Here is an 18,434-nt window from a genome sequence, read left to right as displayed (position 1 = left end):
GGCACCTCCAGAGGAAACAGCCAGTTGTAAGCGTCTATAAAATGGTTGTTTTTGTTCTTTTGCAGTCGGACCAGGAGGTGCTTCCTCCATCATCACCGAAGATTGAAGATGAGGATGAGGATGACCTGAACAAGACTTGGGGAGTTGAGAGATTTGATGATCTGCTACATGATGCGCCCAGCCGGAACGTGGACGAAGTCCGCCGCACCTTCGATGAGGCAGATTTTGAATGTGAGTTTGTGTGTTTTTTAAACTGCTCCATCATTTTACTTTGGATGTCAGGATGGTGCAATGAACTAGCCTGAGACTAAGATGCAAAGATCAATAACAGACCGAAGAAGAATAGAACCGTGTACGAGCTGAATGAGGAAGTGCCAGAAACAGGTGGAGGACTCTGGGGGGTCAGGGATAACATGGCATCAAGCAGCCCTGGCAAAACTGGAGTCTTCATGGATTCAGGGGAAAACTCTCCACTGCTTAGAGTCATACCTGGTACATAGGAAGAGGGTTGTGGTGGTTGGAGGTCAATTATCTCAGCTCGAAGACATCACTGCAGGAGTCCCTCAGGGGAGTGTCCTGGGCCCAACAATCTTCAGCTGCTTCATCAATGACCTTCCTTTCATCATAAGGTCAGGAGTGGGGATGTTCGTCAATGATTGCACAATGTTCAGCACCATTCGCGACTCTTCAGATACTGAAGCAGTCCATGTCCAAATGCAACAAGATCTGGACAATGTCCAGGTTTGGGCTGATAAGTGGCAGTAGCATTCGCACCACACAAATGCCAGGCAATGACCATCACCAATAAGAGAGAATCTAACCGTCACCCCTTGACATTCAATGGCATTACCATCACTGAATCCCCCATTATCAACATCCTGGGGTTATCATTGATCAGAAACAGAACTGCACCCAGCCATATCAATGGATGGAGAAGGTGATTCGTTTTCTCTTGTTCTGGAAGAAGCAGACATTCCGCTGGGTATGTATCAGTGCCTTAGCGCACACTCTGCTCTCTTACCTTCATTGGTGTATGTTGCTTGGGCATGTGTGTTAGGCTGTTTGACAAAGAACAAAGAAACTTACAGCACAGGAACAGGCTCTTCGGCCCTCCAAGTCTGCACCGACCATGCTGCCCGACTAAACTAAAACCCCCTACCCTTCCGGGGACCATATCCCTCTATTCCCATCCTATTCATGTATTTGTCCAGACGTCCCAATAAAAGTCACTACCGTATCCGCTTCCACTCCCTCCCCCAGCAACGAGTTCCAGGCACCCACCAGCCTCTGTGTAGAAAATCTGCCTCATACATCTCCTTTAAACCTTGCCCCTTGCACCTTAAACCTATGCCCCCTAGTAATTGACTCTTCCACCCTCGGAAAAAGCTTCTGACTATCCACTCTGTCCATGCCCCTCATAATCTTGTAGACTTCTATCAGGTCGCTCCTCAACCTCCGTCATTCCAGTGAGAACAAACCAAGTTTCTCCAACCTCTCCTCATAGCTAATGCCCTCCATACCAGGCAACATCCTGGTAAATCTTTTCTGTACCCACTCCAAAGCCTCCACATCCTTCTGGTAGTGTGGCGACCAGAATTGAACACTATATTCCAAGTGCGGCCGAACTAAGGTTCTATTAAGCTGCAACATGACTTGCCAATTTTTAAACTCAATGCCCCGGCCGATGAAGGCAAGCATGCCGTATGCCTTCTTGACTACCTTCTCCACCTGCATTGCCACTTTCAGTGACCTGTGTACCTGTACACCCAGATCCCTCTGCCTATCAATACTCTTAAGGGTTCTGCCGTTTACTGTATATTTTCTCCCTGTATTAGACCTTCCAAAATACATTACCTCACATTTGTCTGGATTAAACTCCATCTGCCATCTCTCCGCCCAAGTCTCCAACCGATCTATATCCTGCTGTATCCTCTGACGGTCCTCATCGCTATCCGCAATCCCACCAACCTTTGTATCGTCCGCAAACTTACAAATCAAACCAGTTTCGTTTTTCTCCCAATCATTTATATATTTTACAAACAGCAAAGATCCCAGCACTGATCCCTGACCAAGAGGACTTTGGAAGCAGTGCCCACACTAAGACTAACATCTGGAGTTCTCTCCCTTCGCTCAAACGACACTCCTTTAAACCTTCCTCTTTGACCAAGTTTTTGGTTACTTGTTCTGTCTCCTTTAGTGATTATGTGTTAAACTTTGTTTAGAATACCCATGAGAAATGATAGAAATGCAGGTTGTTGTTGTGCTGAGTGCAGTACTGAGGGAGTGCCGCACTGTCAGCGGGTCAGTACTGAGGGAGTGTCACGCTGTCAGAGGGTCAGTACTGAGGGAGTGCTGCACTGTCAGAGGGTCAGTGCTGAGGGAGTGCCGCACTGTCAGCGGGTCAGTACTGAGGGAGTGTCACGCTGTCAGAGGGTCAGTACTGAGGGAGTGCCGCACTGTCAGCGGGTCAGTGCTGAGGGAGTGCTGCACTGTCAGAGGGTCAGTACTGAGGGAGTGTCACGCTGTCAGAGGGTCAGTACTGAGGAAGCGCTGCACTGTCGGAGGGTCAGTGCTGAGGGAGTGCCGCACTGTCAGAGGGTCAGTACTGAGGGAGTGTCGCACTGTCAGAGGGTCAGTGCTGAGGGAGTGCTGCACTGTCAGAGCGTCAGTACTGAGGGAGTGCTGCACTGTCAGAGGGTCAGTGCTGAGGGAGTGCCGCACTGTCAGAGGGTCAGTACTGAGGGAGTGCCGCACTGTCAGAGGTTCAAACTGTCAGATGAGGTGTTAAACTGAGGCCCCATCTGCCCCTCAGGTGGGCATCAAAGATCGATGGTGCTATTTGATGAAGAGCGGGTGAATTCTCCCTCGTGACCTGGCTGATCGTCTCCCCCAGCCAATATCACTAAAACAGATTATCTGCTCACTGTCAGCGTACTGTTTGTCCGATCTTCCTGTGTGCAATTTTCCTGGTGCTTTTCTTACATCACAATATTAACTGGGGGGGAATGGATCCAGAGGATGTATAAGGTGCTATAAAAGTGAAATATTAATATATTGATATAAATGAAAGCCTTTCTTTGTATTAACGTTTGATCTTAATCTCTCTCCCTCCTCTTTCAAAAGACCACCGTCATTCCTCCCTTCACACTCACCACCCGCTTTCCACGCACTTGCCGTCGGACGGACGGAGAAAGAAAGGGACCCAGAAGAAGAGCAAAAAGACGGTCTCTTCTCCGATTGGTGCTCCCACCATAGAGGAAGGTGACGAAGAGGAGGAGCAGACTGACGGAGCGCAGGAGAAGAAAGGCTCCACAGAGGAATCCATCCACTCGGACGCCACACGTGACGTTCAGGTGAGAACCGCAGGACTGAGCAGGAGCAGGAAAGGTGGTTCTGGGCCTCACAGTTCATGAGGGTCCCAGGTCCATGGTGGCAGTGTGCTGATCACAAGCAGGGCTGTAGGCAGCGAGTTAGAATTCCGTTACGTAGAGAGACTGGAGGATTGAGGATTATTCTTTTTGGAGTCGGGAAAGTTATGGGGAGCTTTAAAAGAGGTGTTCAAAATCATAAAGGGTTTTGATAGAGTAAATAAGGTGAAAAAGTGTTCCTATTGACAGGAGGGTCGGTAACCAGAGATTTCAAATAACTGGCAAAGGAATCCGAGGGGGAGAATGTTGAATGCGGTGAGTTTTTGTGATTTGGATTGCACTGTCTGGCAGGGTGATGGAAGATGAGTCAATGTAACTTACAGCAGGAATTGGATAGATACTTAAACAGGAGAAATTTGAAGCATTATGGGAAATAACTGGGCTCTGACACCATGGACACCACAGGCTGAATGGCCTTCTCTTGTGCTGTACATTTCTGAGTCGCTGTGAGTTAAGGAGGGATAGAATGAGCAGAGTGTCTGAGACGCTGGACTCTGTCACTGAGCAGGGTTTGAATGAAGGTGGAGAGTTCACCTCGGGCAGCAGGGCTCTGTCCTCGGTGACTCTTGGTTCAGTGTTGATGCTTTTCTCCTCTTCTCTTGCAGTTCTTTGTGTCTGATGAGGAGTCTGAGAGCAGCTCCGCACTTCCAAACCCACCTGAACATAGCCCAAAGCATCAAGATGCACAACCTATCCTCATCAAGCCAGGAACAGGCAATCAGAGCAGCAAGCCCGCCAAAAGAAACGAACACACCTCACCGATGTAAGTGCCGTGATCGCAAACGTTTGGGTTTTGGCCTGAATACCACTCCCTGTCGGGGTGCAGATACACTCGGACCCCTGTGGTGCTGATGTGAAATCAGATCCACAGCTCATAATACACCTTTCCTGCTGTTCCTTTTCACTAATGTCAAAGTGTACAGGAGGCCTGAGGCCTGTGTGTGTGTGTGTGTGTGTTGGTCTGTACAGGAGGTGTGAGACCTGTGTGTTGGTCTGTACAGGAGGTGTGAGGCCTGTGTGTCGGTCTGTACAGGAGGCGTGAGGCCTGTGTGTCGGTCTGTACAGAGGGCGTGAGCCTGTGTGTTGGTCTGTACAGGAGGTGTGAGGCCTGTGTGCTGGTCTGTACAGGAGGTGTGAGGCCTGTGTGCTGGTCTGTACAGGAGGCGTGAGGCCTGTGTGTCGGTCTGTACAGAGGGCGTGAGCCTGTGTGTTGGTCTGTACAGAAGGTGTGAGGCCTGTGTGCTGGTCTGTACAGGAGGTGTGAGGCCTGTGCGTTGGTCTGTACAGGAGGCGTGAGGCCTGTGTGTTGGTGTGTGTATTGGTCTGTATGGGTGTTGTTTGGTCTGTACAGGGGCTTTAGCTGGTCAGCTGCACTGGGCTTAGGATGTGTTCTGTGTCCCAGTTGAATGACCTTCAGACATTGTCCTGGCTCTGGAAATGTTAAAGATTTTTACGGGATGTGGGTGTCCCTGGTTGTGCCAGTATTTGTTATCCCCCCCCCCTACTTGCCATTAATCGACCATTTTGGAGGGTATTTAAGAATCAGCCACATTGTAGTGGATCTGGAGTCACATCAGGTCGGACCAGGGAACGACAATTCATGGTCATTTTACTCAATTCAAATTTCACCTCCTGACGTGTTGGGATTTGAACCCGAGTCCCCACAGCATTGCCCTGACTCTCTGGATTGCTAGTCCAGTGACAATACCACGATGCTACCACCTCCACCCTGTGTGGTGTTGGGGGCCCGCAGCACTTTGATCATAAGGAGCTCAGTTTGGTCCAAGGACGGTTTAAATTGTCCTGCACCTTCCCTGCCAGCAAGCTGCCTGCTGCTGCCTGCTGCTGCCTGCTGCTGCCTGTCTGTCAGGGGGAAGCAGATTGTGACGGGGACAGGACCAGATGAGGGTGGTGGAATCTAGAAAAGCTGATTGGTAACAGAAGCAGAGGAGAGATGAGAATTGTTTTGAATCGTTGAGTGTTTTGAACTGGAATGCTGTGCCAGACGGGAAACGGAAGCTGATTCATTCAGGAATTGGAGAAAAACCTGAAAAGGAGGAATTAGCAGGGTAATGCCAAGGGGAAGTGGGACTAATTGGCTGGATCTTTCCAAGAAAGGGCACGGGCAGGATGAGCTGAATTTGCTCCGTCATTCTAACTCCACTTCCCATCATTTCTATATGAATCAGAGCACTAATTCACTGCTTTCCTCACCCTCCCCTCTCTCCAATCCCGCTCCACTACCCTCCCTCCCTCAATCTCTTCTGCCCACCCACTCACCACTCCCCATCCCCTCTTTCCCCATCCCTCCTCTTCCTGTCCCCATCACCCCCCCCCCCCCCCCGTGTCTGTCATGCCCAGTCCTTTTCGCTTCCCCATTGCCCCATGCCCCCCCTCCGCCCTTCACCTACGTCCCCCTCCATCACTGTCGCCCCCCCCCAGCAACCCATCCACCTCCCTTCTCTCCGTCTGTGCACTCTCCACTATCTGTCTTCTCTCCGACCCCTCTCTTTCCTTCCTCTGCCCCCCCTTCCCCAGCAGTGACAGTTCTAAAGTCTCACCAGGACAATGAACACTGCAGCGAGTGAGAAATTTCCCTCGGAGCTGCCGCAATCAGTTCAAGATCAGCAGATTCCAGATTCCGATCACCAGCACCTGAGGGTAGGGCTGGGGCTACATTTTGTTCCCATGTCTGGTGGTGTGGGGGGTGGCAGTAACAACCTCCCCAGCTGGTGTCCGAGTGCAGTCACTCGGGCATTCTGAAAGGTGTGGGCTATGACAGTGTATTCATTCTGGACGGTATGTCAGATCTGTTCTCACAAATCAGCCGGTTTCTCACAGCTTCACCCCAACTCCCCATAAAAAGCAAGAAAACGCCTTCAAGCTCCATCTCCGTCTGTCTCTCTGCCCCCTCTCGTCTCTGTGAGATGTTCACCCTCAGGCAGACAGGTTTATTATCTAAGCGCACCTCCCCATCCAGTGGCAATGCTCTTGTCAGCCTATCCACATCCATGTTTTATTTATTCTCTTCTTGGCTCTGGGTGTCACTGGCAGGGTCAGCATTTATTGCCCATCCCTAATTGCCCTTGAACTGAGTGGTTTGCTAAGCTATTTCAGAGGGCAGTTAAGAGTCAACCACATTGCTGTGGGTCTGGAGTTACATGTAGGCCAGACCGGGTAAAGAAGGCAGATTTCCTTCCCTAAAGGAGATTAGTGACCCAGATGGGTTTTTTACAGCAATCAATGATAGTTTCATGGTCACTATTACTGAGACTAGTTTTCAATTCCAGGTTTATTAGTTTTTGGGGAGGCAGTGGCGTGGTGGTATTGTCACTGGACTAGTCATCCAGAGACCCACGGCAATGTTCTGGGAACCTAGGTTCAAATCCCATCACGGCAGATGGTGATACTTGAATTCAGTAAAAATCTGGATGACCGTGAAGCCACTATCAATTGTCGTAAGATCCCATCTGGTCCACTAGTGTCCGTTACGGAAGGAAATCTGCCGTCCTTACCCGATCTGGCCTACATGTGATGTGGATGGCTCTTCAAAAAAAAGGATTCCCTCAGGGATGGACAATAAATACCGTCCCAGCCAGCGACGCCCACATCCCATGAAACAAATAAAAATAAAATCCACCAGCTGTGCAGGTGGGATTTGAACTCATGTCCCCACGATGCTACTATTTCCTCCTTCATGTATTGCCTGGACAGACAGTGACACAAGAGCATGGTTTGATCACCTGCCACCAGAGACACTCATCCCTTCCACCAAAGGTGAGGTGAGAGTGACTGCCCCAATATGAAGGGAGTACTTGACCCAGTGTGCCATGAAGGAACCTGAGTAAAACTCAAGTCAATGGGAATCAGGGTGAAAATTCCCAACTGGTTGGAGTTGTACCTATTGCAAAGGAAGATGCTTGTGGTTCTTGGAGGTCAAACACCTCAGCACGAAGACGTCACTGCAGGATTCCTCAGAGCAGTGTCCTAGAGCCAACCATTTTCAGCTGCTTCAGCAATGACCTTCCTTCCAGAAGTGGGGATGTTTGCTGATGATTGTGCAGAGTTCAACACCATTCGCAATTCCTCAGAGACTGATGCACTCTACACAATACATACAGGAAGACCTGAATTCAGGTTTGGGCAGATAAGTGGAAAGTAACATTCACACCACACAAGCACCACCTCCTTTTGATTATTCAATGGCATTACCATCTCTAAATCCCATACCAACATCCTGGGTGACCATTGGCCAGAAACTTCCTGCAAGAGCAGGTCAGAGGCTAGGAATATTGTGATGAGTAACTCATCTCTTGACTCCCCAAAGCATGTCCACCATCTACAAGGCACAAGTCAGGAGTGTGATGGAATATTCTCCACTTGCCTGGATGGGTGCAGCTCCAACAACACTCAAGAAGCTCGACACCATCCAGGACAAAGCAGCCCAATTGATTGCTTCCTTCCACAAACATTCAGTCCACCCACGACCAACTCACAGTGGCAGCCGTATGAACTATCTACAAGATGCACTGCAGGAACTCACCAAAGTTCCTTCAACAGCACCTTCCAAACCCGTGACCTGTACTATCTAGAAAGACAAGGGCAGCAAATACCTGGGAACACCACCACCTGCAAGTTCCCCTCCAAGTCACTCACCATCCTGACTTAGAAATATATTGCCCTTCCTGCGCTGTCGTTCGGTCAAATTCCTGGAACTCCCTCCCTAACAGCACTGTGAGTGTACCCACACCACGTGGAATGAAGTGGTTCAAGAAGGCACCACACCACCACCTTCTCGAGGGCAATTTTGGATGGGCAATAAATGCTGGCCTTGGCAACGATAGCCACGTCTCATCAATGGTTAAGAAAATCAAATTTGATTTGATTTATTATTGTCACGTATATTAACATACAGTGAAAAGTATTGCTTCTTGCGCGCTATACAGACAAAGCATACCATTCATAGAGAAGGAAAGGAGAGAGTGCAAAATGTAATGTTACAGTCATAGCTAGGGTGTAGAGAAAGATCAGTTTCCTTTAGGGCAGCAGTCACTGGGACAGGACCTGCCTCGTTCCCTATCTAATGCCTGGAGCAAACCTGGAGCCTGCCACAGGATCCTTATGGGATCCTGCTGAGATTGGCAAACTACTGGGATTCACTTCCTACCACTGCTGATGCTTCAGCTTATCCACACCGTTAGAAATTTCAGATTTGACTATTTCAGTGCTCTCGTTTCGGATTCCCACTTTCCATCCTCTGTAAACTTTAGTTCATTCAAAACTCTGCTGCCCCTTCACCTGTCAACTTGCTAAAATACATCGGATTCAAATTGAAAATTCTCACCTTTGTTTTCAATCTATTTATGACCTCACCACTTTCCATCTAAATTCCTCTAACCTTCAACTCCTTCTCCCTCCCAGAACTCTCCGTTACTCTGGGTCTGGCAGTTGGCCAGTCTATCCCTAGCTCTGTCCCGCTGCCTGTTTTCAGCCTCATGTTCTGGGCTCCCCTTTTTAAATCCTTCCTCTTCTCCACAACCTGTTCCTCCATTTAAAGTCCACCTCTGACCAGCTCCCAGCTCTCACAATATCTCCTTTGGCTCAACATTCATTAATGATGTGCTTTGGGACATTCACCAGGGCAGTGTGAAATTGAATCAATTGGCTAATTTGTGTTCTGGCTACAGGAAAGAAAATCACCACGAAAACCACTGAGTGATTGATATCCTTCAGAGAAGGGAACCTGTCTGGACTTAGTGACTCCAACCCCACACTGTGTAGATGACTCTGACAGGGCCAGGATTTGTAGCCCAGTTACATTGAGATGGTGATGATGAGCTTCCTCCTTTAACCTCTGCAATCCTGTGGAGTAGGCACGCACTGTGGTTAGGAAAAAGCACAGGAACACAAGGAGGCTATTCAGCCCTTCCAGCTGGTTAGACCATTCACCAAAAGAGAAAACGCTGGAAAATCTCAGCAGGTCTGGCAGCATCTGTAAGGAGAGAAAAGAGCTGACGTTTCCAGTCCAGATGACCCTTTGTCAAAGCTAAAAGGCTGGGGAAAGTGGGAGATATTTATACTGCAGGGGGAGGGTAATGAAAGATGAGTCATAACCATAGAAACCAGGGGAAAAGACTGCTAAAAGCTGTCCACAGAGAGAATAAAGGGTGTAAAAGGGTGTTAGATCATTCAGTCAGATCATGCCTGTTTGGAAACTCCTTCGTCATGGTTCCCTTGCCTTTAATATTCTGACACAGAAATCTCTCAAACTCAGTTGTGAAATTTCCACCTTTGGCAGCAGCTTTTTTGGGGGCACTGGTTTCAAATTCCTTTCCCCTTTGTGTGAGAAACACTTCCTGATATCACTGCTAAACAGCCTAGCTCTAATGTACTGGAAATGTCCCCTTCCCCTGAACTCTGTCAACTTTACTCTCTATCATAGAGTCATAGAGGTTTACAACATGGAAACAGGCCCTTCGGCCCAACTTGTCCATGGCGCCCTTTTTTTTTAAACCCCTAAGCTAATCCCAATTGCCCGCATTTGGCTAATCCCAATTGCCCTCTATACCCATCGTACCCATGTAACTATCTAAATGCTTTTTAATAGAGCTATCGACTTTATATCTCCAATGTATGTTCCCAGGAGTGCTACAGCTAGTGCCCCCAGTGTTCTGGAGGAGAATCGTGCCTTACTGAAGACACCTCTGGCGCATCGCAGCAGTTATGACTTGAAGGAGCGGCGGAGGATTGGGAGCCAAACCACGGTGGATGAGGCCAAATTCCAGAAAATACCGACGGACGAGCTGGAGGCAGAGATGCTGGCGGTGGCTGACCTGGACTACATGAAAAGTAAGTGGTGCTGGCATGGTCTGAAAGGCATTCTCATCGGGTTCTGAGTGCCACTCACCCCCCAGGACCGGGTGGCATTCACTCCCAGAGAATGGGTGGTATTAACACTGGTAATGAGTGGCATTTAACCCACAGAATGTATGGTATTTACCCTGGGGAATGTGTGGTATTTACCCTGGGGAATGTGTGGTATTTACCCTGGGGAATGAGTGGTATTTACCCTGGGGAATGTGTGGTATTTACCCTGGAGATTGAGTGGTATTTACCCTGGAGAATGAGTGGTATTTACCCTGGAGATTGAGTGGTATTTACTCTGGAGAATGAGTGGTATTTACCCTGGGGAATGTGTGGTATTTACCCTGGGGAATGTGTGGTATTTACCCTGGGGAATGAGTGGTATTTACCCTGGGGAATGTGTGGTATTTACCCTGGGGAATGTGTGGTATTTACCCTGGGGAATGTGTGGTATTTACCCTGGAGAATGAGTGGTATTTACCCTGGGGAATGTGTGGTATTTACCCTGGGGAATGTGTGGTATTTACTCTGGGGAATGTGTGGTATTTACCCTGGGGAATGAGTGGTATTTACCCTGGGGAATGTGTGGTATTTACCCTGGAGATTGAGTGGTATTTACCCTGGAGAATGAGTGGTATTTACCCTGGAGATTGAGTGGTATTTACTCTGGAGAATGAGTGGTATTTACCCTGGGAAATGAGTGGTATTTACCCTGGGGAATGTGTGGTATTTACCCTGGAGAATGAGTGGTATTTACCCTGGGGAATGAGTGGTATTTACCCTGGGGAATGTGTGGTATTTACCCTGGGGAATGAGTGGTATTTACCCTGGAGAATGAGTGGTATTTACCCTGGGGAATGAGTGGTATTTACCCTGGGGAATGAGTGGTATCTACCCTGGAGAATGAGTGGTATTTACCCTGGGGAATGTGTGGTATTTACCCTGGAGAATGAGTGGTATTTACCCTGGGGAATGAGTGGTATTTACCCTGGAGAATGAGTGGTATTTACCCTGGGAATGAGTGGTATTTACCCTGGGAATGAGTGGTATTTACCCTGGGGAATGAGTGGTATTTACCCTGGGGAATGTGTGGTATTTACCCTGGAGATTGAGTGGTATTTACCCTGGAGAATAAGTGGTATTTACCCTGGGGAATGAGTGGTATTTACCCTGTGGAATGAGTGGTATTTACCCTGGAGAATGTGTGGTATTTACCCTGGAGAATGTGTGGTATTTACTCTGGAGAATGAGTGGTATTTACCCTGGAGAATGTGTGGTATTTACCCTGGGGAATGAGTGGTATTTACTCTGGAGAATAAGTGGTATTTACTCTGGAGAATGAGTAGTATTTACCCTGGAGAATGTGTGGTATTTACCCTGGAGAATGAGTGGTATTTACTCTGGATAATAAGTGGTATTTACCCTGGGGAATGAGTGGTATTTACCCTGGGGAATGAGTGGTATTTACCCTGGAGAATGAGTGGTATTTACCCTGGGGAATGTGTGGTATTTACCCTGGAGAATGAGTGGTATTTACCCTGGGGAATGAGTGGTATTTACCCTGGAGAATGAGTGGTATTTACCCTGGGAATGAGTGGTATTTACCCTGGGAATGAGTGGTATTTACCCTGGGGAATGAGTGGTATTTACCCTGGGGAATGTGTGGTATTTACCCTGGAGATTGAGTGGTATTTACCCTGGAGAATAAGTGCTATTTACCCTGGGGAATGAGTGGTATTTACCCTGGGGAATGAGTGGTATTTACCCTGGAGAATGTGTGGTATTTACTCTGGAGAATGTGTGGTATTTACCCTGGAGAATGTGTGGTATTTACTCTGGAGAATGAGTGGTATTTACCCTGGAGAATGTGTGGTATTTACCCTGGGGAATGAGTGGTATTTACTCTGGAGAATGAGTGGTATTTACCCTGGAGAATGTGTGGTATTTACCCTGGAGAATGAGTGGTATTTACTCTGGAGAATAAGTGGTATTTACTCTGGAGAATGAGTGGTATTTACCCTGGAGAATGTGTGGTATTTACCCTGGAGAATGAGTGGTATTTACTCTGGAGAATAAGTGGTATTTACCCTGGGGAATGAGTGGTATTTACCCTGGGGAATGAGTGGTATTTACCCTGGAGAATGAGTGGTATTTACCCTGGGGAATGAGTGGTATTTACCCTGGGGAATGAGTGGTATTTACTCTGGGGAATGTGTGGTATTTACCCTGGGGAATGAGTGGTATTTACCCTGGGGAATGAGTGGTATTTACTCTGGAGAATGAGTGGTATTTACCCTGGAGAATGTGTGGTATTTACCCTGGGGAATGAGTGGTATTTACCCTGGGGAATGAGTGGTATTTACCCTGGGGAATGAGTGGTATTTACCCTGGGGAATGAGTGGTATTTACCCTGGGGAATGAGTGGTATTTACCCTGGGGAATGAGTGGTATTTACCCTGGAGAATGTGTGGTATTTACCCTGGAGAATGAGTGGTATTTACTCTGGAGAATAAGTGGTATTTACCCTGGGAATGAGTGGTATTTACCCTGGGAAATGAATGGTATTTACCCTGGGAATGAGTGGTATTTACCCTGGGAATGAGTGGTATTTACCCTGGGAATGAGTGGTATTTACCCTGGGGAATGAGTGGTATTTACCCTGGGGAATGAGTGGTATTTACCCTGGGAATGAGTGGTATTTACCCTGGAGAATGTGTGGTATTTACTCTGGAGAATAAGTGGTATTTACCCTGGGAATGAGTGGTATTTACCCTGGGAAATGAATGGTATTTACCCTGGGAATGAGTGGTATTTACCCTGGGAATTGAGTGGTATTTACCCTGGGGAATGAGTGGTATTTACCCTGGGAATGAGTGGTATTTACCCTGGAGAATGTGTGGTATTTACCCTGGGGAATGAGTGGTATTTACCCTGGGGAATGAGTGGTATTTACCCTGGGGAATGAGTGGTATTTACCCTGGGAATGAGTGGTATTTACCCTGGGAATGAGTGGTATTTACCCTGGGAATGAGTGGTATTTACCCTGGGAATGAGTGGTATTTACCCTGGGAATGAGTGGTATTTACCCTGGAGAATGTGTGGTATTTACCCTGGAGAATAAGTGGTATTTACCCTGGAGAATGTGTGGTATTTACCCTGGGGAATGAGTGGTATTTACCCTGGGGAATGAGTGGTATTTACCCTGGGAATGAGTGGTATTTACCCTGGGAATGAGTGGTATTTACCCTGGGAATGAGTGGTATTTACCCTGGGGAATGAGTGGTATTTACCCTGGGAATGAGTGGTATTTACCCTGGGAATGAGTGGTATTTACCCTGGGAATGAGTGGTATTTACCCTGGGAATGAGTGGTATTTACTCTGGGAATGAGTGGTATTTACCCTGGAGAATGAGTGCCAAATGACCTTGGCAGTCAGCTCCTGGAACCATCGGACAGGATCTGGTTACGTGCAAACCACTGTCTGATGGGTTTGTGGTGAAAGATGTTTCCTTGCATAAATTTCTCTCCAAGGACAGGTGGTACGGCACAGTCCAATAACTTGGAGCGATCCACGGCAGTGTGGCCAGACTCCTCCTTCGCAACACTGGGGACAGGTAGAACCTCGGCAGGTAGTGACGCTTGGTGTTTGCGTACCAAGGAACTACATGAAGCCACACACAATGATGCTATTTACCCTGGGGCCCAATCAGGACCTGACGCAGTGTGTATGGTGGGTCTAATCAGAGCCTGGTACAGTTTTATCAGTATGACGCACGCACAGTTGATCTCAGTTTGAGAGTAGTAATCGATGGTTTCAGAGGGTGTACGGACTGTGTTTGCTAACTGTTTGAAGCTAGCACCTGATGAAGGAGCAGCGCTCCAAAAGCTCGTGCTACCAAATAAACCTGTTGACTTTAACCTGGTGTTGTGAGACGTCTGACTGAAGCTAGCACAATGGGCCATGGAGAATGCGTGCTGCCATTCATTTCTATATAGTTAAAAGTCACTGATACAAACAGAACTTGTCAGCTCGTTTCATGTTTGTTTCCCAGCAAAAATGTCAGCCTAGAAGCTGGTGCATCTAAATTTTAAACCTTTGGCTCAAGCAGGACAGACAGGTATTCAGCGACCTAAATACAAATAGACTCCAATCCCTTGTCTGCATTGCCTGAAAAAAGACTTGAATTAAAAAGCACCCTGCATGGCCTCAGGATATTGCAAAGTGTTTTATACCCAAGCACTTCAACTAGTTAAGTGTTGAGTACTTTGGAAGTGTGGTCACTGTTGGTGGTTGAGGGATTTTTACACAGAGGGATCCCACAAACAGCATTGCAACAGTGACAAAGATCATAGAATCCTACAGTGCAGAAAGAGGCCATTCGGCCCATCGAGTCTGCACCAACCATAATCCCACCCAGGCCCTATCCACATATTCCTACATATTTACCCACTAACCCCTCTAACCTATGCATCCCGGGACACTAAGGGGCAATTTAGAATGGCCAATCAACCTAGCCGGCACATCTTTGGACTGTGGGAGGAAACCGGAGCACCCGGAGGAAACCCACGCAGACACGAGGAGAATGTGCGAACTCCACACAGACAGTGACCCGAGCCGGGAATCGAACCCAGGTCCCTGGAGCTGTGAAGCAGCAGTGCTAACCACTGCTACCGTGCCACCCCCTGCTTCAGGTTGAAGGACACGTATTAGCCAAGATTTCAGGGAGAGCTCCCGCCTCTTCATCAGAATCCTCCCAGGTAATCTTTCACACCCACCTGAGACAGCAAACAGGGCCTCTTTTTAATATCTCACCCAAAAGACACTGCAGCACTCCCTCAGATCCTCTGACAGTGCAGCACTCCCTCAGTACTGACCCTCTGACAGTGCGGCACTCCCTCAGCACTGACCTTCTGACAGTGAGGCGCTCCCTCAGCACTGACCCTCTGACAGTGCGGCACTCCCTCAGCACTGACCTGACAGTGTGGCACTCCCTCAGTACTGACCCTCTGACAGTGCGGCACTCCCTCAGTACTGACCCTCTGACAGTGCGGCACTCCCTCAGTACTGACCCTCTGACAGTGCGGCACTCCCTCAGTATTGACCCTCTGACAGTGTGGCACTCCCTTAGTACTGACCCTCTGACAGTGCGGCACTTCCTCAGTACTGACCCTCTGACAGTGCGGCACTCCCTCAGTACTGACCCTGTGACAGTGCAGCGCTTCCTCAGTACTGACCCTCTGACAGTGCGGCACTCCCTCAGTACTGACCCTCTGACAGTGCGGCACTCCCTCAGTACTGACCCTCTGACAGTGCGGCACTCCCTCAGTACTGACCCTGTGACAGTGCAGCGCTTCCTCAGTACTGACCCTCTGACAGTGCGGCACTCCCTCAGTACTGACCCTCTGACAGTGCGGCACTCCCTCAGTACTGACCCTCTGACAGTGCGGCACTCCCTCAGTACTGACCCTCTGACAGTGCGGCACTCCCTCAGTACTGACCCTCTGACAGTGCGGCACTCCCTCAGTACTGGCCTTTGACAGTGCGGCACTCCCTCAGTGCTGACCCTCTGACAGTGCGGCACTCCCTCAGTACTGACCCTCTGACAGTGCGGCACTCCCTCAGTACTGACCCTCTGACAGTGCGGCACTCCCTCAGTACTGGCCTTTGACAAGGTATTGCATAGTAGATTGTTGCATAAGGTCAAATCTCACGGGATCCAGTGTTAGGAAAGACAGACAAAAACGAAAAGGAGGTGATAATAAGGGATGGGCTGAGTACATTAGTAAGGGAGGATCTCAGATCAGAGGGACAAAATGTGGAATTTGTTCGAGTGGAGCTAAGAAACAGCAAGGGGCAATTGTTGTCTTTCGGCCACCAAACATTAATGGTAAAGTGGGGCCTGTTATTAATCAGGAGATTAGAGAAACCTGTCGCATGGGTAATACTGTAATTGAGGGTGACTTCAATCGATATCTGGACTAGGTAAACTAATGAGCGCTAATGCTGAGTTTCTGCAGCGTTTTAGGAATGGTTTTCTAAAACAGTATGTTGAGGAACTGATTGGAGAACAGGCTGTCCTCGATCTAGTCGAAGGGTCTTTTTCCGGCTGGAGGTCTGTGACCAGTGGTGTTCCACAGGGCTCTGTACTGGGACCTCTGCTATTTGTGATATATATAAATGATTTGGAAGAAGGTGTAACTGGTGTTATCAGCAAGTTTGCGGATGACACGAAGATGGCTGGAATTGCGGATAGCGAAGAGCATTGTCGGGCAATACAGCAGGATATAGATAGGCTGGAAAATTGGACGGAGAGGTGGCAGATGGAGTTTAATCCGGATAAATGCGAAGTGATGCATTTTGGAAGAAATAATGTAGGGAGGAGTTATACAATAAATGGCAGAGTCATCAGGAGTATAGAAACACAGAGGGACCTAGGTGTGCAAGTCCACAAATCTTTGAAGGTGGCAACACAAGTGGAGAAGGTGGTGAAGAAGGCATATGGTATGCTTGCCTTTATAGGACGGGGTATAGAGTATAAAAGCTGGAGGCTGATGATGCAGCTGTATAGAACGCTGGTTAGGCCACATTTGGAGTACTGTGTCCAGTTCTGGTCGCCGCACTACCAGAAGGACGTGGAGGCATTGGAGAGAGTGCAGAGAAGGTTTACCAGGATGTTGCCTGGTATGGAGGGTCTTAGCTATGAGGAGAGATTGGGTAGACTGGGGTTGTTCTCCTTGGAAAGACGGAGAATGAGGGGAGATCTAATAGAGGTATACAAGATTATGAAGGGTATAGATAGGGTGAACAGTGGGAAGCTTTTTCCCAGGTCGGAGGTGACGATCACGAGGGGTCACGGGCTCAAGGTGAGAGGGGCGAGGTATAACTCAGACATCAGAGGGACGTTTTTTACACAGAGGGTGGTGGGGGCCTGGAATGCGCTGCCAAGTAGGGTGGTGGAGGCAGGCACGCTGACATCGTTTAAGACTTACCTGGATAGTCACATGAGCAGCCTGGGAATGGAGGGATACAAACGATTGGTCAAGTTGGACCAAGGAGCGGCACAGGCTTGGAGGGCCAAAGGGCCTGTTTCCTGTGCTGTACTGTTCTTTGTTCTTTGTTCTAGTGTTATGTAATCAAAAAGAGCTAATTAAATAATCTTATAAAAGAACCCTTGAGGGATGAGTGAGTAGAATATGACAGAAGTTTACGTTCTGTTTGATAGTGTTCTAAGATGGTGCCGGAGTGAGGTGACTTCTTGCAAGCTGTGCCCTGTCCTTCTGAACAGTCTAATACCCCTGGATATTTAACTCCCAGTTCTGACCACCATGCAACCATGTCTCTGTAATGGCCACTAAATCATATTCGCAATGATTTGCGCTGTCAACTCATTTACCTTGTTTTGAATGCTACAAGCATTTAGGTAAAGTGCCTTAATGCTAGTTTTTATACCTTCTTTTGGAATCCTAACACCTCCATTAATAACTTCTGTGCTCTGCTTCCTTTTAACTTGTTTTTCATGATTTTCCATGCAGTTGAAACCTTCTCCCCACATGCTAACCTGCTGTTTTCCCATTAGCCGTTGTACTCCTGCTAGTTTTACCCTTCCCTTCCCCTCCACTTGCTAGTTTAACGTCCTTGTGACCACCCTATTTATCCTGTCCACTAGAATACTGGTCCCAGATTGGTTCAGGTGCAGACTGATGAAGGTCACCAACACCTCAGACAAGAGACAAGGTTGAGAAGTTAGGGAGGGACCTTGTTTAAAAAGTGAAGGAGGCAAAATGCAGGAAACTACAGGCCAGTTAGTCTAACTTCAGTTGTTCGGAAAATATTAAATCGATCATTAAGGAGAGAATAACAGCGCATTTGGAAAGTTATAATCTGATGAAACAGAGTCAGCATGGTTTCATGAAGGGAAATTATGTCCAACAAATTTACTAGCGTTCTTTGAGACTACACTGAAGGTGCTATATGAATGCAGGTTTTTGTGATACATGGACAGCATCTCAAAAATCAGGAATGAGTCCAATTGGATTTCAGATGTTGCTGGATTTTGGGTCGGGTGGTTGTGGTCAAACTGGTCTTGTGGGTCACTCAGAGCGAGGGAATAGATTGACTCAGAAATGATGAAGGTGGTAACT

General features: G+C 48.1%; 1 protein-coding gene across 11 annotated transcripts in view; it reads left to right on the top strand.

Moving 5' to 3' along the window:
• The window catches only part of LOC144495518 (anion exchange protein 2-like), a 373,575-nt gene that overhangs the window by 237,304 nt on the left and 117,837 nt on the right, over positions 1-18,434 (top strand). For 10 of the 11 annotated variants that reach the window (XM_078215547.1, XM_078215541.1, XM_078215544.1 and 7 more), the window contains 4 exons: positions 66-231; positions 3,124-3,353; positions 4,034-4,191; positions 10,072-10,277. In XM_078215547.1, the coding sequence (XP_078071673.1) occupies positions 66-231; positions 3,124-3,353; positions 4,034-4,191; positions 10,072-10,277 (760 nt within the window). Of the gene's footprint in view, positions 1-65; positions 232-839; positions 983-3,123; positions 3,354-4,033; positions 4,192-10,071; positions 10,278-18,434 lie in introns of those variants that run through there. The other variant, XM_078215550.1, reaches the window with a different exon arrangement.

Source organism: Mustelus asterias, chromosome 7 (genome assembly GCF_964213995.1).
Source record: "Mustelus asterias chromosome 7, sMusAst1.hap1.1, whole genome shotgun sequence".
Lineage (NCBI taxonomy): Eukaryota > Metazoa > Chordata > Chondrichthyes > Carcharhiniformes > Triakidae > Mustelus > Mustelus asterias.
The sequence above is the reverse complement of the archived record's forward strand: the minus strand, read 5'-3'. Positions and strand labels throughout refer to the sequence as shown.